The sequence below is a fragment of the Anarhichas minor genome, unplaced genomic scaffold, assembly GCF_050575085.1.
Source record: "Anarhichas minor isolate MPS153535 unplaced genomic scaffold, ASM5057508v1 ptg000012l, whole genome shotgun sequence".
In the NCBI taxonomy this organism is placed as follows: Eukaryota; Metazoa; Chordata; class Actinopteri; order Perciformes; family Anarhichadidae; genus Anarhichas; species Anarhichas minor.
In genome coordinates, this window is record NW_027466458.1 from 2,035,502 (window position 1) to 2,057,500 (window position 21,999).

The 21,999-nt window shown below is 43.7% G+C and overlaps 1 protein-coding gene across 1 annotated transcript in view; it reads left to right on the plus strand.

The window, feature by feature from the left end:
• The first annotated feature begins 522 nt into the window (after positions 1–522).
• Positions 523–21,999, plus strand: part of palm3 (paralemmin 3) — a 29,496-nt gene continuing 8,019 nt past the window's right edge. The window contains exons 1-3 of the mRNA XM_076090734.1: positions 523–714; positions 18,929–18,981; positions 20,303–20,383. Of these exons, the coding sequence (XP_075946849.1) occupies positions 18,937–18,981; positions 20,303–20,383 (126 nt within the window). The 5' untranslated portion in view covers positions 523–714; positions 18,929–18,936. The remainder of the gene's footprint in view (positions 715–18,928; positions 18,982–20,302; positions 20,384–21,999) is intronic.

The window sequence follows — 21,999 nt, forward strand, 5'->3', positions numbered from 1 at the left end:
CACTCAATTTAACTGCTCAAATACAAAAAAAAAGTGCAAATACACCGAGTTTGATCTTTGCAGGAGTCGTGTGGAAAAGTCAATATCGCAGTGACTTTTTAAGTCTCGAGAACATGTCAAAGCATCTCAACCTGCTACTTTGGAGTGAACGCAGTTTATCCGCTCTGCAGTCTCTCCGAGCAGCAACAACAGGAAACATGAGGCTGCTGTCTGCCGCTGTCTGGAGGGCTGGCCTCACGGTAATAGCTGGAGTCAGGTAACCACCGGACAGACCGACTCTGTTCCTCCTCACAGACGGGTTCAGACACGGAGGGAGGCGGTGTGGAGAGCGGCTCGCCGGGGGACGGTTTCACCTCGTGTTTCATTTACTTTTCGTTATCAACGCCACCACCTTCTCTCCTAAAACTAAACTTTACGGACCTGAAGAAAAAGTTTGATAAACGTCACACGGACCCCGTCGTCCCGGTGTTCGTGTTCACGAGCGTCGCATTTTTTTGGGGCCAGCTCAGCGCATAGAGGCTAACTCAGGTGTTCAGCTACACGGGGAAGTTTGAGCTATTTTAGCTTTGGTGCTAAATAATTACGCTGGAAGGACGGTTTCTCTCTCTTTTATTTCCTTCGCTTGTTTGTCGCGTGTCCAACAGCTCCACTCGGTTTCGTTTTTCCTCCTCCGGGTCGTTGGACTTGACGTATCAAGTGGACACGTTTGAACAGGTAAGCTGTATCTTAACGTAACATTTTTTCTGCATGAACCCGTTTGGTGTACGTGGTGGTCGGTTGACACCTATTGAAACCGGGCCAAGAGGTGGAAGTGAGCCCAGCCAGGAGCTGCACAGACCCAGCAGCTGTTGACTCGTCTGACCTCTGTTAAGCGTTGCAAACCAAAGAGACGCATATTATCCAATACCCTTTTGGAATATAACGTGGCTGTCACAAGTGGTGTTTTCTCACTCTTCGGCGTCTGATATCCAGACCCAACTGTAGTAATTAAGCACATTTTGCACTTGCATACATAAAATACTTTCACTGTGTGCTGAATTTACAATGGCCACCTTATCATAGTTATTGTAGTTGTTTTATCTTTAAATATATGCCTTGACGTGCCTACTGTAGCAAATATATGTTTCACATTTCTTTCGGCATAAAGTATAAGACTAGTTGTAGCTATTTTCTGCAAGATTTTTTTTCTGTCAGTTTAATGAGTAATTAAGTCCAAAAGCCTCAAGTCTGCAGAGCTGTTACAACAGTTTTATGATGCAGTGGTTAAGATACTGGGGCTATCTTTTCACACTTTCCTAGCTGCTGTTGCAACTGCAATCAAGATCTCGAATCCTGATTAACCGCACGTTTGTTTTGTCTGACTTTGATATGCATGACTCACCCATTTTCGGGGGCAAAACACAGTGCTGTTTCATCACTTTTAACCACAGCTATACTAGGCCTGTGCTAAGCCCGTTTCTGCTTTGCAAGCCTGCAAACAGACGCAGCTCGGCGCATACTGATTCACAAGCAGAGATCCCAGCAGGAGCTCCTGACACGGCTCTTCTTCTGTCGGGCTTAAGAACAGAGGGCCTTGGGGTCATATCCAGCGGGTGTTGCCCACCTCCGGCTTAATTTGACTCATGGGAAACAGTTCCTTTCTTGAGGGTTTGGTTAACGAGGATGCTTACGCCCGAGGTTTCAAAGGGAAGTTGCACATAAAGGATCACTGCACAGGATGCATGGAAATATAAATGTCAAGCAGATCGCTGCTGTTTTATGACACAACAAATAGGACAATGACTGCCCTGGGATAATTATTAAATGAACTTCAGCTGGTGTCAACCGACGTTAACTTCTGTTTCGTTAGCTGTTAGCGGTAAACCAAACACACCGCCCAAAACGCAAGAAGTGAGCCAACTGTTTTCCCCGACTGCGGCCCCGGTGAGTGAGTGAGGAGTCAGCAGGCAGTCAATATCAGAAATTAAAAGGTGTTTTTTAGAAAGTGTGAGTCACCCAAGTGGCCACCCAAAATATAATGCAGTTTGCTGCAGCAAAATGCGAGATTAACCATGGACAGACACGGAGGGGCACACTCACTCACACGTGCACACTAGGGATGCTGACTTTGATTTTTTTTCTTCTTTTTCTGACGGATAGCCGACCCTTGTTAACCATTCATTAACCTTTAACCGACTAGATAAGGGCCTTACATGCAGAAGTGCTGTGGTTGAAGTGCCTAACAACAACCTGATAACCGATTTACAAACGGGTTAAATCCATCAGTTACTATTAACTGCAGTGTATGCGCAAAACAGACCACTGAATCCCCATTTCACTGAGAGGGTGTCAGCTATGTTTCCGTCGGTGTATTGCAAGTAAAGTTCAAAGTTAATATCCCTTATATAGAAAGCTATTGGCACATTTATCAGCCGATAAATGAAAAGAAGAAAGATTTGTTTTGTTTACCAGAGAAGTTAATTTTTTTAACTGTAAAATGTGTTGCCCAGTACATTTCTTGGTTGCAATTGTTTAAATTGAAGGGCATCTTATCAAAATGTTTTTATTCAAGTCAGAGGTTGCGTGAAGAAAATTAATATCGGCCAATATTAAGCCAATTTTTCTTTCAATATTTGTATTGGCCTCAAAAATTCTCCATCGGTCGGACTATAATGACAATGCTCTCTTGAGTGCAGTGTAACCCAAACTTTTTGAGGTCATCTCTCTTGTGCAACCGTCACACAAGATATTCCATGTGTAACTAAAACCTCTGCAGCTTTGGGCATAAAGCCAAATTCAAGGTGATTTAACCATCTGATCTGCTGGCCTGTTTGTTCAGCTGAAATGTTTTCTCCCTTGATGCATACAAAATATAACACGGAGCCCGAGTCACTTGCAAGGCACTTTGGTTTTGTTATGAATCGGCAGAAATCTCCTCAAATGTAGAAAGAGTAAGTGAGACGGGCAGAGTGGGAGGGGTAGCTGTTAAAAGACGGATAAAAGGTCAGGAGAAACTGTGTGGTCGTCAGCACCACCAATCAGCAGAGAGTTTTATCTTTTCAAATCGTGTTGGAGAGAGTTGGGCTTTAACAAGGTGGAGGGAGATTAAAAATCAGGAGACAAAAGCGTCGCTGGGAGAGATGAAATCCACCGTTTCTTTGCTTGGCAACCTGGGTGATAGATGGATTTTCAGCAGGAGGGAAATTCCTCTCTGCCACATTGCCCCCAGTATATCTCATGTCTGTCTGTCCACCCACAGATGAAGTTATATTGGATTTTCACATGTCTTTCCCTCTTAGTGTAGCATTGTCATCAGAAACAAACTCCACTGACTGCTGGTACATTTTCATGTTTCAACCAAGCTGTTAACATGGACTGGGAAGCATAGCCTGATGATTAATGATACCCCATGGACATTAAAGAAAATAACAATATTCACACTTCTACCATACACTCCCTCTCTTTTATGTTGTGTTGCCAGAGCTCATACTGGCTGAGACTGTGCCTCAGGCTGTTGTTTTTATAATGGCTGTACAGAAGATTAGTCTGAACAAATATCGTTCACCTGGAAACAAGGATCAGGAAAACACTGGCCACACAGAACGTTTTTTTTATTATATATATATATATATATATTTTTTTATCGAGATGGAACAATGGTGATGAATTGTAGTTCTCAGGGAAACAACTGTGGCACAAAATGCAAAGAAAAAATAGACATGGCTTTTACATCAGGGACCCAGACTCGCACCCGGGTACGGTTGCATACTTGGGTACGGTTTGCATATTGATGACGTCACCAGGGTTATTATTTACACAGACTTTGCAAAGCTTCTTTATTTGACTGCGTAGTACTCACAATGACGAGTAAATGTGTGCTGGGTTTACGACAAATACTGAAATTGAGACAGGCGCAGAATTACTCTCCAGTGAGCTCATCTGACCTACAGCATCTTACTGCATGATGTCACCATCCATGTCAGTCTGAACATACCTGCGATACCAGCCACGCCCCAACATTCAAGTTTGAACTACAGCCACCGACTCTTCCTTTTGTGTCCTCTTGTCCTTTGTGTCTTTGTGTGTTGTTTAGGCAACGGGAGGCGGTTTTCAGACGGCCTTCTTTAAATCATTCTGCTTGTGCGTCTGTGTGTGGCATTCCTTTCATTTGCAATAGTCTGTTGGCTTGACGCCTCAGAAATCCCGGCTGACAGTTGGTGAGAGAAGGAGGAGCATAGAAAAAAACGTTTGCCATCTCCAGTTTACTTTATGCCTGTTGTACACTTGCCCTTCTTTTGACACCGGCATCAATGTGTTAATCAAGCACACAAGGATTAGACGGTTAAGTTATGCGTTGTGGCTTTAGAGGAGATAACTTCAAGATAAGCCTGAGCTTTCTGACAGCATAATAGTTTAGCTTCATCGCTTGCCAGCAATTTACCTTTCTCATGAAAGTCTACTCTCTCCATTTAGGAAGCTTTTCCCTGCACTTCAGTGGCTTGTGAATATGTATTGAAAACGTTTTAAAAACTGTAGGACACTTGAAGAAAAGCCACCATATTACAGATACTGTGAATATAGACAATCAGTTGGCAGTCTAATGCAAAGAGCCCTGCAATAAATCCTACCAAAATTAAGGTTATGATGTTCAGTTTTTCTTGAAACTGTAGTTTGTTAAAACATATTCCATCACATGGAGAAGTGTTGTTTTTATTTAGCCTACCCGCATTGGTATGAATAATGTTGGCAAAATAATAGAAACATCTTTCAGTAAAATGCAGTACAAGTCATGTTGGAAGCATATATTTAAGTTTGCTTGTACAAGTAAGATGTTCCTACTTATGTGCAAATGAAACTAAGGAGACAACATACTGTAAACCTAGAAGGGTACTCGCAGAGCGAAGACCTCCAAGGCCATGCCCGATCTAGCAATGGTAAAATAAAGCCAATTCTAGCCTATTCTTTCTAACGGCCATCAGGGGGCGACTCCTCTGGTTGCAAAAAGAAGTCTGATTGTATAGAAGACCCTACTTTTAACATGATTTATAACCTCAGTAAACATGAGTTTATGGTCTCAATCGCTACTTTCAAGTCTTCTTCAATACAGCATGATGTTCATTTCGTAAATGATGGTCCCATTTAGAGTTGAATAGGCCATAAAGCAGGGTATGCTTTAGGACGGGGCTACAGGTCGCTACCACAGCATTGTTTGGTCTGGGAGTTGTGCATGTTGTCCTCGAAAGTTCTTTGTATCCTTTTTTGATGCCTAAAAGTGTTGTATTGAAGGCTCGGTTATACTTAGCTCCACCCTTTGGTGTAACTTCTGGTTGCAAAAAGTCAAGATGGCGACGGCAAAAATGCCGAACTCGAGGCTTCAAAACGGTAGTCCGCAAACCAATGGGTGACGTCACGGCGCCTACGTCTGCTCGTTCTACACAGTCCATGGTATCTGCCCTGTGGTTCTGATCTGCTCCAACATGTAATGGGGTCTTCTTCGGTCCGGGCTACATCCTTCCACCAGCTTTCATGAAAATCGGGCAAGTATTTATTTTACGTAATCCTGCTGACGAACAAACCAAACTGTAAACGTGACCTCCTTGACTGGGGTAATTATGCAACCCCAAGACGCCACACAACAAATACACATGGCTGCGGTTCCTAGGTTACAATGACTGGTTGGCCATGGAGCTCAGCTCAGAGGTGACACAGTCGCCAACAAATACCTGAACGATGCTTGTTTACTGAACTGTGGGTATCTGTTTTTAAATGCCGAGAAAGCACGAGTGCTTATTAGTTACGGGATATGCTTTAGGCTATGTGCACTGAATTGATTGAACACATTAATTGACGGCAGAATTAGGCCCACATTTAGCATGGAGTGTGTGTAAATCTTTGTGGCAGGAGAGAGGATGTGTTGTCACAATGTAGCGATGCCAGCAAGCTGTCTAACGATAAACGTTCTTCCAAAGCTGCAGCTAATGTGTGGTGGTGTCGTCTAGTCAGTTGAATTGCAAAAAACGCTCATCACTGCCAATCCCCAACTAATTTGGAAGAAGCTCATCTGTTGCTGAATTGCTCAAAATGCCAAAGACGGATCCGCATCCCACACACGGGGATTTGCCAAGCCGATTTTTTTTTTTTGTGGTTTTGGTAGCTGTGGTTTTGTTTTTGGGAGTCCTGTTGGAACTCCACGCCGCATGTGCAGCGTTAACATCCCTTTTCCATCATCAGAGGAATTTCTCAACCGTCTCTTTTCACACTTACAGGCATATCTTTTATTTTATTTTTTGTCTGCCTTTCATTTGAACAAAAATATTCCAACTCCTGTTCCGCTGCTTAACACAACAAGTTGCTTTTCGCTCAAGACTGATGATCTGTTGAATGAATTTGTCAATCACACATTAAAGGCAATACCCAGGGAGGAACAGTAGTCCATATTAAGATGTGGCCTTTTTTAGATTGTTACGATCACTCTTTTGTACTATTAAGGGACAGCATGTTGTTGCCATAAGCAATAGGTTTTATACTGTCCTTGACTTATTGATTAAATATATAAATATCCACTTTTGAGTTAAGAGACTTGAGGTGTGCTTTGTTTGCAGTCTAGAAAATGAGTCCAGCAGTGAGCTATCACTGTGTATCTGTCGTGACTCTCCGGCCAGTTTGGACAACTCACCTTATTTGCCTTCCCAGGTCAAGAGAGCATATCTTGAGTTTCCTAGAAGTGTTTATGACCCTTTGTTGACGAAACCTGAAGAATACCCTAGTTCAGCCATGGTGGTGGTGTGGAGTGCTGTTGACCGAGTTGTTATTGAAACCCCACAGTGTTGGGTCCTGGGAACCCTCCGAGACCTTTTAACCCTGGTACAAATGGCTTTGGACCCAGACATGGGTGAAAAATTAATATTGGTTAAAGAATTTCAGTTCATCTAACAAGGTTACTGGTCTATCTATCTAAGGGGTCCATGCTTTTCTTTTTATATATTACAAGAGAGGAATGTGTCCTGAACAAGTTTTGCTGTGTAGTTTGTAAATAACTTTACTGTCAGACGTTGTTTTTAAGAACCGTTCTTGATCCTGCAGTCGGTTCTGTTGGTGAGTGTCGGATTGAAGAACTCCTTCATTAAGATTTGAAATCAATAGATAATCATAAAGTTACAGAAAGAGCTGTTAAAAAATAACAAAGGCACAACCTTTGAAAGTAACAGAAAGATTGGGAGAAGAGGAGGAGGGCAGATGAGAGAAATAATGAAGACAGGAGAGAACAGAGGAAGAGGGGGAACCTGAGAGTGATTAGGTACACAGTGAATCCAATCACGCACTGAGTATCTTAATGAAAACTCTGAATATAAAGAGATCTGTTGAAATTAAATTGACAGAGAGATACCAGTTAACTGAGTTTCAAGAGAGATATCAAACAGGGAGGGCCTTAGTTGTGATTTTTTTTTAGTTTTTTCTACATCTTTGATCTTTGAATTAAATATGAAACAGTTTGGAGGTTTCACATTCTCATCTATATGGTAACAATAGTCTGCAACCTAAGGAGGAGATATCAGACACTGAGCCAAACGCAGAGGTGAAATCAAATCATTGCACAGCTGAGATTTGGTCTGATCCTGTTTACATTAGGCTGCTATGAGAATGGCATTCTTAAATCAATACTCCATAAAAAGTGCTTCAAGATCATTTTGATGGGAGAGTTCACCCTTCATCGCCTTCACAACCATAAGCTCAGTCAGCCGCAGGGTTGAAAGACGAGCGGATCGTCTCTATAATTTCTTTAATTGATGGGCTGGAATTCAGTTTGTTTGTCTGCAGCGATGACAAGGAAGGAGGGAAAGTTAAACATTACGTCGCCCGACTAAACATTTACAAGGTGAATGCCCAACACCCTTGCATTAGAGATTGACAAAAGGTCTGCGGCTTATCGGCTGGTAGGTGATGACCTACAGATGGACCGTATTTGCAGTGCTCGACTGTGTTGTCCTGATGCAGCTTGATTCTGATTTGGGCTGCGCTGTGTTTTCGCGAGATAATGTGTGTGTGTGTGTGTGTGTAATGACTGATCCACGAGGCCCCGAGGCACACAGGCCTTCAGGCTTTTGACTCCATGACAATGGCGAAAATGAACCGAGACCGGATTACACCAGTCCTACATTCCTCTCCAAACCTGTTTGACACACACACACGCACACTAATCCTGCACACACATACACACAGCCAAATCAATGAAGCAAGCCAATACATGTCTTGCACACACATTCTGAAAGTTAAAAGAGAAAGCTTACAAACTGCATGTGTGCACATGGGGAATCAGAAAAGTCATTAGTGGGCAATCCTAAAATAGTTCTGTCAAAAACATTCAAAGGTATCACAATGACTTTGTTTCCCTGTAGTTTATAGCTGCTCCTTCATTGTTGTGCTTTTACATTTTTTTCAAAATTTCGCTGTTCGTCGAGCCGGATCCAATTCACACCCTTCTGTTTGTTGTAATGTACGGCGCCATGGGATAGCCACCCGTCAAATCCTGCTTACCGTTGGCACAGTTGAACGCCTTTCTAGTGCACAGCGGGGTGAGTGATTAGATCACAGAGCAGCACAAACGAACGACCTGCAGCGGGCAGTTTCAATGAAGACCCACACTGACTGAGGAGGCAGAGCCGCTCTGGGTTTAAAGAAAGGTCGCTTTGCCTTTTATTTCCGTTGGTTTTTCAGGTGGACTGTGCCTCCAAAGACTGTGCTCAGCTGTTATGCTTAATTGTGTAGCATTTCAAATGTCAGAAAATAGTGAAAAATCGGATTCAAAATTTCCCGGCGCCAATGGTGAAATCATCAAGTTGCTTTCTTTTTGTTAGAGTCCAACTCTGAAAGATATCCAGTTGTCTTTGTTCATCTTACAGTGATAATAAATAGAGAAAAGCAACGAATCCACACGTTGGAGAAGCTGGAAAAGAATATGTTGCATTTTTACTTGATAAATATCTAATAATTGTAGTGCCGGGTGAGATGGAGAAAGTAAAATACGTTGACATGGCAATGATATTGCAGGGTTGGCCATTGGTGCATTCACAAAATATTTAAACAAAGAGATTTTTGATAAGTTATCATCAGTAATGTGGATATATTGACCAAGTGGGTTAATGGCAAATAATAAAAAAAAACAGCTTCAACAGTCTGGTAAGTTCAGAAAATTACTTTACTGTAATGCAGCCTTTAAAACCAGGAAAAGACAACACTTAAGACATGTTACGATACACAAAATCTAAGACGATATCTAGCCTCATATCACAGTATATATAACCCAGCTAATGTTAATACATTACATTACAGTCATTTAGCAGACGCTTTTATCCAAAGCGACTTACAATAAGTGTATTCAACATAGGTATTCAAGAGAACTACTAGTCACCAGAAGTCATAAGTGCATCTCCTTTTTAAACAAGCATCTAAGAGCATAAATCAGAACCAAAGTACAGTACAGTGCAGAAAGAAACTAATACATTATCAACCATTCTGTTTGAATACTTGATGAGGCTACTTATCTTTTCATCTTATCTTGTCTTGACGAGTTTGCTGCTATCTGCAGGATCACTGCTGCGGTTAAAGCCGCCGTCACACAGCGGGTCTTGTGAAACCTCTGTGCATGTATCGGCATGCGAGGCGCTGACAAAATGGAAGCTGTCGCGTACTGTAAGGTGTCTCTTGAACTTGATGAGGTCTTGGTGGAGAAGCAGCTGAATGTTTACAGCCTCCGGTGTGTCGTCAGGACTCGTCAGAACAGGTGTCTCCAACTTTGATCCGCTCTCTTCGCACCGCTTCCCCGAGTTCACGCTCTCTCATTCGTTTCTGGTTCCTCGCAGGATTTTCTGTGTCGTATCTGTCTCTTCGTGTCTCCCATCCTCCCCCTACAGTGTCTCCCTGCTCTTCATGGCTTGTCGGCCGTGAGGCGGGTCATGACGAGGACTCGGTCTGTGCCAGTCCAGGTTCTTGTACCAGGTTTTGCTTGAACAGAGCCTCAATGGAAGAAGTGTTGACCTTTTACTTCCTTTTCTGTTTATCTTTTTCTCTCCCCCTTGCCATCACGCTGAGACTTGACTTAATTTAAACAATGTAATGTGTATTTAACATGTACGCTGCTTGAGATATTATACAGTATATACAACATAGGTCATGCATCACACTGGCACAGTTTATCAAACCCAAATATGTTAAAAACCGGTGCTTCCCCTCTTATCGTGAACATTAATGGGCACGTCAACTGTCTGTGCACGGCGTTTGAGGAGATAAAGCCGTAGATGGAAGACTTCATGAATGCCAAAACATTGAAACCACTGATTCCGTCTGTCTTGCAGCGTAACGCCGACACTTGATAACTCATTTTCTTCTGCTTTGAAGTCTTTACTGAGTGCTATATACAGTACATGTGTCCATGTACTGCAATGAACACGTCACCAAAACTGTCATGTTGGTATGTTCACTGCAAAAAAAAAGGGCCTTCCTCCAGATCTAGCTGTTATATGTTATAACGTGAATATGTTGAAGATGAAAAAATAAATGGAACCTCAAGCAAATCATGTTTATAATTAAATTTGTAATGCAAAATATTAATATACGATAATCCCAGGCATTGATACCCACACATGATACCCTCTATCCTGAGACTCTCAATTTGGATAATGTACACATACTTAATGTGAATGTGACTTTAAGTGAGCACATGTACAATAAAGTCTAACCCAAATGCGATTTAACAAAAACTACACTAAATTATGTTTTTGACTTTCACACAGAATTCTTGAGAAGATTCTTGTTGGCATATGTTGTTTTCCAATAAAACACTGTGTGTGTGTGTGTGCGTGTGTGTAAACCTCTTGTTGCTGTGGTTACCCTTTTGATATGTGTGGCGATACTTTGATGTGTGATCCTGCAGCGTGAATAATTAATAAGGAAAATACTACAGTTTAGCAGCTGTTTTAAAATTCTCTTTATATGCATGACGAAGTCCTAATGTCGGATGTTTGATTGGCTTGAGGAAAATAAATGGACTAAAATTGTGTTTGAAACGGAAACGTAATTTATTTAGAAAAACCTAAATCATAATCTGTAGTAACATGTTGCGTATCTGTATATCCAGTCTGATAATCTCTTATTTACTCTTTAAGATTCCCCCAACTTGGCTGATCACAAAGCTGTTGTAATTTAACTGACTGACGCGTCCAAAACGGCGCCATTCTAGGGAATGCATACACTTAGACCAATGCAACAATGTGTCGTCTTCACAGTCGGATTAAATGGATAATCCTGCATGTTAATGACACTCAGTGAGCCAGCGTGACTCATCCACGCTGCGTAGCAGGTTGTATGCCTTCGCCTCACCATGCATATGTATGATCCGGATGACCGTGTTAATCTCTGCAGCCCCTCTGCCGATTTGATGGGTGGATGACAAGTTTTTTTTAACAAAGGCTTCGCCATGCTGTCACTTTTGATCCGCTGCTCAGCTTAATGGCTGCACAACTGATTTTCTCACCCCGAATCCTTCCAGATTTGATATTTTTAAATGTGTGCGACAGATGGTGATTTTGACATGGCTAGTGATGAAGCTTGCCCATATTGGGAACCACGCAGAGGGCAATATCAAGCAAGTACGGTCTATGCAGCCATGAACAATATTTAGCTTGATGTCAACCATCTGTGTGTTTGGCTGATGAGATAATGGCTGACTGCATAGAATATGTCAGTGGGCTCAGTCAGACAAACTAGGTAAAGGTAACCGTATTAAATCTTCAGCCGCGTTTCAGTCCACTCAGCAGTCAGGGTCAACTTGTTAAATAGAACTGTAGCAAAAGTTGTGGATAGTACCTGCTACTTTTTGGAGTAAAAACCCTGCAGACCGCTGATTGGTCAGAGAGTATCGTCACTAGGGCGATGCGGGACATCCTGTGCAATCCCGCCATTTATAAATGGCCAAGCTACCGGCAATGGCGACTGCAACGTTTTTGTTTACTGGACCCAGATTTTTTTAAAACAGCATCCGCTGTTACACACAGATCTTTTAAATTGACAGATGGTTCATCCAATCACCCGCCAAGTACTTTTTTGAAAGTGCCTGCCCTTTTCCAAACAGTTTCCAATGTCTGCTTTTCAGATGGTTCTTGGTAACAAACCATCTGGCGGTTCAGGTTAGGTACTATGTGCAGTAGAAAACGGAAAGAGAAAAGCACCTGTTGAGTCGAGCAGAGCCATACCACGCAGTGCAAACACAGCTTTTGTCTCGGTTCGGTTCAAACAAGCTTTTGGAGTTTGCCCGTCTTTTGCCCGTGTGATGGTAGGCAACGTGAATAGGGTATTTCCCCCAGTTCACCTGATTATCGTCGCAACAAAAGCTAAAATAATTGCCGCCGTGATCATTTTTCAGAGTTGTAAAATCCCGTCCCGAAGTACTGGAAACTGCTGGGCAGTGTTGTGGCGTCCAAACTCAATGATCTCCTACTCAAACCGGACTTCATGTGTTGTGTTTCATGTCTCACTGGTACCAGGCGGCTCCTTGCATTGTTTTCATGCTGCGTGTGTTTTCAGTCTAAAGTGAGTCAGTCCATACAACATGATTTTGACACTTCCTGGTTTTGTTTGTTAGTCAGTCAGCATGAACACACGATAGACCAGAACTAATTGAACTAGATGGACCAAACTACAGGTGTGAAAGTAACCAAAGAGCCCCTGTAACCTTGACAGGTAGACTGTGCTGTGTGTCTAAGTGTTCTTTTACACACTAGGAAACTGTAGGCAGAACCACACTGATCCACCCCCGCCCTCCCCAAATCCTTTTCATGGCTGTATAAGGCAAGATGAGAGCAAAGGGATTCTCTCCTTTGAGATGCTATTGTTTCATCATAGTCTCCTCTCTCGACACGATTTAGTCAAATCGTCAGCGCATTAAATTTGCTTTAGTCTAACCGCAGAACACCGCGACCTGAAAGATCTCTTTTGATATCCCCTCGCAGCGACGCCTTTTGATATGCTCGAGCGCATGTGTCCCGTTGTGATAAGTATGTGCGGGCTTACTGTACGCATCTGCACGGCTGCTGCCCCGACAAGTGCGTGGTTCGTGAGGGTTAACGACACCCTTTTGGCGCTTTGATGCGCATGCATCGTGTGAGCCTCCGCGTTACTTCCGAGTCGAGACTGAACAAGGACTCTCACGCCTGTGAAGTGCAGCCGAGGAAGTCTGTGATGCACGTTGTTGACTTTGATGATCCCCAACACGCTCCAAAGTCTACTACACTGTTCGCTCCGTGACGAAGGAGGCGCACACATATTAACCTTTCATCTATTACTGTCACACACACACACACACCACAGCAGTGGAATGCAGTGTTTTCATTCCCCCGACCTGGACTGTCACTCAAAGGAAACTTGGCTGCGTGCTGTTGCGGCAGCACCATCCAAGCTCCACAAATTCCACCCACACACACACCTACACGCACACCCTCCCACCTTGAGTCGGATTAATTTCTTTCTAGACCAGCATTCCATCTCCAATAATGCAATTTCTGCAGCAGTCTGTAAAGCAGCGGGAAATCGATACCTGATGAAAAAGCACTTTTCAACAATCCGCTCCATCCATCCCTCGAGCTCGAGAGTTACGGCCTCTTTGACTGCCCCGGTCCGCGGTTGGAGCTCCATCTAGGAGTTTGTTTCACAGCGGCTGTGTGTTTTGAGGCAGGCTCTTCCTGAGCGGCCGGACAGTGACGACAGCGGAGGATGCGCGGGTCCAGAGATCAGGGTCTTCGCGATTGCGTGTTCCGTCACTAATCGTCTGGAGGACGGCGATGTTTGTGCTCTTCCTGTTCCCAAACACACGGGAGGAAGGATATTCTGAATTTACAGTGGCCCTGGAATACTCTCTCTGTTTTTCTCGTGTCACAGGCCTGGAACTGTGCTCCAGTCACATTTTCCATTAGAAAAACCTTCAATTTCTCTGCTACTATCTTTTCCGGTTCTGCAGTTCTGTGTCCTACACTCGAGTGCTGTGTGAGCAGGGTTGAAATGACAGTAATGTTGAATAGAAGCAGGATAATGGGACGCGTCGACGCAGCGCCGTAAATGAGCCTCCAGCCGATGAGCCGCACTTCAAAGCAAAGATGATTCCAGGGTGGCCTCACTAATACCGGTATTAGAAATTAATATAACTTTTAGTGTTGGTAGTCAAATGCGCTCGCAGCACCGTGAGGGCTTACAATCTACTGTAACTCTCCAACTTCACCTCTGCCTCCCACTCTCTCCCCTCCGTCTTCACTGTAATCATCCCCCACCTCCGTCCCCTCTTGTCTCCAAGAAATGGAGCAGAAACTTCAAAGGGCACAGAAGCAGGGTGGCCGGCGGTCTAACGGCAGAGTAATTGCATCATCATACAAAAACAAAATGTCACTGGGTGGCCTTTTAATGACCCCCCCCCCCCCCGCCCAATCCCCAGAGACCTGAAGCTATTTTAGCAACTCTGTGGCCAGCATTTGCAGAATCGGCCAATTCAGAAAGACTGTAAATACTTTCTAACATTAAATGCATTGTATTTGATGGTAAACTGAATATCTTGGGTTTAAGGACTGAATCAAACAGTGTTCTCTGATATTTTATAGACAAATCAACCAGTTCATCAATCAGAGACATAATGTGCAGATTAATTTTACATTACTAACGTCAGAGATTTGTCAAGTCCAGCGATTGCCGGGACTGAAAGGTGCCCTGGTGACCGAGAGGTCACAGCTTTCATGCTCCACGGCGCCGCGTGTCCATCCCTGTGAAGTCAAAGTCAACAACCTTGCACTCTCACCTTTCTAATAACATGTGCAATCCATACCCATTTGTATTATCATTGCATTTGAATAAGCTGGTTCCTGATTCCATAGTGTCACATGGGAATTCCATTCCTGAAACATGTGCTTTTCCTCGACGTCTTGCGGGCATTTCCTCTGGTGTGGCTCTTGTATGCCGTCACTGATGTTAAGTTCTAGATGAATGTTCATACAGAGGCATTGGTGGTTGTAAGTAGCTACAGCTCACGCCGTTTGTACTGACTGCCTCTCCCACAGTCTTTTCACCTTCTTTTCTTTAAGTGGCATTTGTGCTGTTTTGCTCAGTTTGATAATAACACTTTTTTTTTTTCTTTACACGCACTGATTTGGATTTAGCCGAACACCAAAATAGTTTGCTGGTCTTCAGATTTAAAGACCTCTTGCATTGTGAGAGTAGCACGGCCTAAGATATGCAGTCGGTTGTGCACTGCCAGCGACAGTTGTGTCGGAGGAATCCAAGAGCAGCGAGCTGTGATGCTAACTGATTCTTATGCTTTTGCATACCAGACACCCCGCTGTTCTCCCATCTGTTCCCACAGAGCTAATGTCACTACGCAGGCACTTGGCATATAGGCTTCATGGCACCCCACTAGGCAAATATACATTGTTATGTATACACATAACACGCACACACACTCTGAAGACAAATATACATTCTTTTGCACAAGGGCAGGAGGAATGTTTCATGCTGACAGTTTGCAGGAAGACCGAATAACCTTCCTATACACACACACACACACTGCAAGATCACAGTGACCTTTGACCTCTAAAATCAAATTGGTTCAACCTTGAGTCCAGGTGGACGTTTGTGCCAAATTTCCCTGAGATGCAAGAGAATGGACAGGACGGACAGTCAGGCAACGCAAACGTGATGAAGCATTAAAAAAAGACGATACCTTTTGTTTCTGCTGCAACAATTACTGGGACTCTTCAACAGAACAGAGACCAACTTTTTCTACAATGACAAGGGCTCATTGACTGATAAAAAGAATAACTAATCATTGCAGCTCCTGTGTTGGCATGTAGAAGGTGGACCAGGTGTTGGTGTGCCGTGTTGGAGTTTCACTGCCGCCGTTTGTTTCTTACATGTATCGGATACAGTGTGCAGGGAACAAGTCGCACATCACATCTGTGGGCGGCGGTGCTTTCTGAGTACCACAAGGAGGTTTGTGGGAGTTGTGTGAGAATTCACAGTTATGGTGCAAAGATTCATTAATAACACTTCTGATTGGTTTTATAATGTGGACACGGCCAAATAAAGAACCGACATGATCTACAGCAAATCCTGAATGGTTTTAAGTATCTATAATATTCTCACCCTGACTTTCCATATTGTATTTTTACTATTGCGATTTTGGTCTGCATGACATCTTTTGCGTGTCGGTCCATCCTGGAAGAGGGAGATAGAAACGGTACATAAGCAAAATGTGTGTTATACAATAGTATTAGTATACAATGCTGTATTATTACACTATAATTATGCTAGCTGTTATTAAATCGGGCATATATGTTCCCCTTGAATTACCAAACAACATTTACCGTACATCTCTGTGGTAATTACCTCTGAAGTGGATCAGGTGATTTTTTTATTTTTTTTTGTTTGTGTTGAACAGCACAGGGACATAATGCTAATCCTGTCTCCTTCACTTGTCTCCTCATCTTGTCCGTTTCCTTCCCAAAGCTGACCCTTTGAATGACGGGAGTCTTTTAATTTGATTCCGTCTCAGTGAGGAAAGTAAACACGGGATCAATTGCTATTTATATGGTAATGTTGCCGGCCTCCACCAGGATAATCTTCAAGTGAAAATAAACATATATACTGTGTATACAGGATATACCTAATCGTAACATTCAACTCTTTATACAAACTGAATTGAAAGAAAAGCATTAGGGATGAACTGATTGATCGTCCGCGACCAGCCGATCAGTTTCATATTTCCGAATCTTTTTTTTTTTGCCGGTCGCATTTACCCACGCGAGGTGCTGCTGCATTATGGATTTATGTTGACACACAGTAAGTAACGGCACAGACATACACAACATGTGTCGGTGAGTGAAGTCCAAAATAAGCTGTGAAGGAACAACCTTAAAAACATTTAGAACAACTTAACTTATTCAGACACTTATTGTATTGTAAGTAATTCCCGTACATGCTGCTCAGAGTATTTGCAGTGACAGACAACTAAGTCACTAAAACTGGCGCACCAAAGTAAAGTTATTTGTAGGCAATTTTTTCACCACTTTTATTGTAAAACGGCTCGTAAAAAAATGCAAAAGTCTGGACCTCGGTGACCTTAATGGTGGGTACGACCATGCTGATAAAACCTTTAAATGAAACCCAAAGATTACGATTAGCTGGGAGCAGATTACCTGAGATCACAATGATCAGGGTCTTAAGGTAAACAGAGTATAGATTTAATCTAAAATGTCTCAATTTTCTTGACCAATCCCTTGTTTGCTCTCTGCCCTGAACAAAAGGCGCTCTCATATTCGGGTCACCGATCGTCCAATTCGGTGGATCCGAACCCCAAACCCGTCGCCAGATTTCCCGTCGTCTCGTCTTCTGTTCAACTCTCCTCTGCAACTGTCTCTCTGACTTTCTCTGCCTCTTCACTCTTTGACTTTGTGAGCCCTTCCCTCCTCCACCCTCCCATATCATGTCTAATTATCGGAGTCGGTGCGAGTGTCTACGGGGAGATCCTCAATACCTCCTCATCAAAGCCTCTGTGTTTGCTTGTTTATCTCTGGCTGCTATTCTAGGCGCTCTCCTGGAGCCCTGATGAGACACAAGCCTCCACTCCCTACGGAGGCTTATACTGTAAGCTGTCGCTGCACCTACAGTCAATCAAAACATTGCCAAAATGAGATTGTTTCTTTCCACCTCTGTTAGAAAGGCCTCTTGTCTCTCAATCTCTCTCTTGAGATATATATATATATATATAAAGTTTTATTTTCCCATTGGTGTTCGCTTGTTTATGAGGTTTTGCAGGTTGTGCATCTGGAAGTGTGTGTGTGTGTGTGTGTGTGTGTGTCCTTAGTAAGCACATATTTTGCGCTTCAAAGCTCTGTGATGGCGATTAGCGATAACGGCTGTGACAGTGTGGTATTTGTTACAGTAATAGGGCGCCGCATCGCTCAGATCTCCCCCAATACCAGATCCCAGTTGCTGTGATGGCTAAATGTGTTTTTTGGTGTAGAACAGATCTCTTTACACGCCACGTGGGATTGTCAGTGACTGGGAGATTATTGCTGCCATCGCGGATAAAGCTCCAATTTACAATAACGCTATTTCCACTATAATTATTCTTATCATATTTATTCCATTTTTTTCTCTTTTTTTTTTTTTTTTCAAGAAACCCGCTCAGTGCAGAACTCCATGTAGAACAAAAATAAGTTTCTCTCCCGAGAAGTTGACTAACAGCAGAGTTGTGCCTGGTGATGGCAGGAAGTCTCTAATGACTGAGTTGCAGTGAGCTGGTTGCTATGTATGACTCGAGCCTGGGCTCTCTCATGTGCCTCCGAGTTTGACGAGCTCAAATATTGTCCCTTTTAGTGTGTCGGCTGCAGGGGAAAACAAATACTGCTTATCCTCGTTTTCTTAGAGATGCCAGAGGCCGTGTCCTGACAGAAACTGAAGGCCTAACGCGGGGGGGGATTGTGGGTCGTTAGTCACAAAGGGAAATACTACCACGAATGTCCAATCACATGGTTCACAAATGGCGAAAGTCACTGAAGCATCTCCATTTCACAGTTGTAAACATTCCAAATGTTCGGATACATGACATCAGCTGACAGGAAGTCAACATTGAACCAAGCTGTCGCCTAGCATTGCAGTTCCGTTGAAACGGCCTATATCCTCTGATTTTTGCACCGGTGGGACTCAAAGAGTTTGGGGACTGATGCAGAAATATTTTTAGTCAACTACAATTGCAAAGACCCACAAACCTCACACAGGCCGCAAAGACTAGACGTCTCAACAGAAGGAGGATTACAGAGGATACATCTGAAGTAGAGCCCCGGGTTCATTCCCTCCATCCAGACATTACTGTATTTATTTAACCTCTGACCTTCAACCCTGTCTTGTTGTCTCACAGCTGCCAGGATGGATGAGACGGAGAAGTACCAACAGCGGCTGGAGGCCATTGCTGTGAGTCCACACACACACACACACACACACATGCATTAATCTGTGTATAGACGAATCCAGCGACTGACGCATGTGTTGCGCTCTAAAGCGCGGCTTCAACCAAGAAAAGACACGTTTGGGTTAATCACAGTTGCCCCCGCAGACATGAAGTGGAGGGCTCCCAGAACTACTTTGAAATTGTGATGACACAGATGGTTTTGGGAAAAATAAGTCTGAATGTTAAAGGAGTAGCTGATTAACCTCAGCAGGAGTTAGCTTATGATTGATCATCAAATTCCATGATTTCTTGCATTGAATTCTGAAGAAATGCATAAATAATTAAATAAATTTACATCAAAGAATACATCCACAGAGCATTTAGAGAGGTGGGGAATAAAATATTGCTCCTCCTAAAAGTGAAAAAAACTATTATTATTATTACTTATTAATCATTTCTAAGTGAATGATGGCTCACGTTTTGGTTGCCGCTTCTAACGAGGCTTCACTCCGGTACCAACCAAAAATCACAGCTTTAATCCCTGAGGAGCTACGTTAGCATAAGCGACCGCTGCATCCTGTAACTTAACGTTGTAGCTCCCTTTAAAGAATATACGCCGTATAACTGCATGTACCCTGCAATACACCACTAAACATTACCCAAAGCTAGACAGCCATATCCTAAAACTACCATAGAATACATTACATGAATCTTGAAACGCCACCGCACAAAGAAACCTAAAATCTATATCCATCCGTCACTGGACGTGACGGTCTGTCTGAGTCCCAATCCACCCGACCATGAAATAAGGAGGTTGTGCAGCGATCTTGCCAAATAATGAGCCGTAGTTGTCGGTTTAGCTCTCGGAATGCGAAGGAAACATCCAGCAGGCTGTTGAAACGGACAAGTTTTAAGTTTTGTAGATTATACACGAGTGTAATAGACATGTTTACGAGGGACGTGTCTGCATGCCCGTCTACTTCCGATTCGTCTCCGACTCCTGAATAATTGATGGCGTGAGCAGTGTGGTGAGCCGGGGTGTCCCGGGTCCCACGAAAAACAACACCGGGTTGCCATAGGGACAGCTGCTCCGAACATCAAGAGATATAGAGTATACCTGATGTCTGTGGTGACAGTGTCCTGGTGACAGATGGTTGACCAGGTGTCCTTGTTTTTATTCTTTCCCACTGATGTTTTATTCACTGCCGTCTCTTCGCTTTCTTTGTTTCTCGTCATTAATTTACATCAGCTCGAATACGTCTGAGTTCCCTCCATCTTTTTCTTTATTTGAATGAAAGTGTGCTCTGCCTACACCTATCTACATTCATTCCCCCCCCCCTACAGGAGAAGCGTCGGCTGCAGGAGGAGCAGGACCGAGCCAGGAGAGACATGGAGGACGAGAAGCTCAGACTGCAGCAGCTCAAGGTCTGACGCGCATTCTCCAGATGATCGTACCCGTCTCATTCGTTCACGCACACACACACAGCTTTAATTTCACTCAGCAGAAATCCTCTGCACTCCCATTCCAGCTCGTTAGGAAGCGATTGGTCTCCAAATGTATTTCTTTTCACACACACACACAGATGAACTGCACGGCCCTCCACACTTCCTGGTTCTGCCGCTCTCCCGCAAGGTTTAGGGGCAGAACCTTCCTTTGCTGAAATCCGTTTTAATGCGAGCGCTCACACACTCTGCAAGTCGCAGAGCCGCTCTATTGTTTTCACATCGTTTCCAGCCCGGCGTTCCCACTTCCTACTCCTCTGTGCTACGCTGGCCCGGGGGGCACATTCCTCAAAATGTGTGAAATTTGCGCGCGAGCGCGTACATGCGTCACACATTGGGAATAATGTGCTCGTCCGATTTGTGTGCGTGCGTGCACAGTGCTCCAAAACACGAATCTATACAATCAAGTTGCAAGAGGCTTCCGAGATTAATATAAAATGATTACGTGGATGCTCCCTCACAGGGAGGCGATATCATCGTTGCTTTTAGTGCATTCATTACTTTTGACTTTGACTCTAACCCCGATGGCAGATGCGAGGGTGTGATAGGAGGGAGCAGCAGCTTATGCACAGCTCCTGACCTGCAGGAACGTTGGGAGGGGGGGGGAGGGGGGCTGTATCCAGTCGGCCGACGGCACAGGGAGGGGAACAGAGCGGGGCTTGTTCTGCGCTTCGGGAGAAAACACAGAGATGGTTTTGTGACGCTTCTAGTTAAGTAGGTAGCTACCAACTAACAGTTGCCAGATTTGTTTTTGGGGGGGGGCACCATGGGGCTGGAGGAGAGTATGGGTTTTCAGATGCTTTCCCCTCAGTAGTAGGTGAGAAGCCTGCAGACATCACCTGGCTTATGAGAAAGTGCAGCTGCTGTGAGGACCTACAGTGGATTTTATTGCATACAGCCACGTTGGATATTTTATAGATTGGATTCACCACAGTAAAAGTTCCCTGCAGACGGACTCTGTTTATTTCCGCTCGTCTGGGTCAGCTGCAGACCAGCGTTTCCTAGAGCTGGCAGGAGTTTATTGTCCGGCTCAAGGGCACTTTAGCAGCGCAGATGCCCGCTGAAACAAGCCCTCGAAACGAGGTCAGCTGGGTTGCAGCACGGCTGTTATCAGACCAACAGGGAAACTCATGGTTTGAGGGAGGAATGTTGCTCCTTCTTCACAGTTTCCTGCTTCCAACCATCTGAATGATGAGTTTAATATGCAGCCATTTGGAAAGTTTCCATTCGTTTTTTTGGCAGAAATGTGTCTGTCATTATTTGTAACCACCATCATCACGAACATCAATTTCATCACCAGGGTTCTCTTTCAGATTGTGCAGTAGTACATCGCCACCATTTGTTTATGATTTCTGGATGTATCACGAAATATGTCCAGCTTTTGTTGAAGGACACGCCATTTTACAACTTTTTCCTCGTTAAGTCCAACGTTCTAAGTTTGCCCGACATCTGCATTAAATATACTTTATAATGTCCTTGGGGAAAAAAAGGCAGTGACTGCGTTTAAAAAGGAGAAAGATTTCATGTTATCTTTTTGT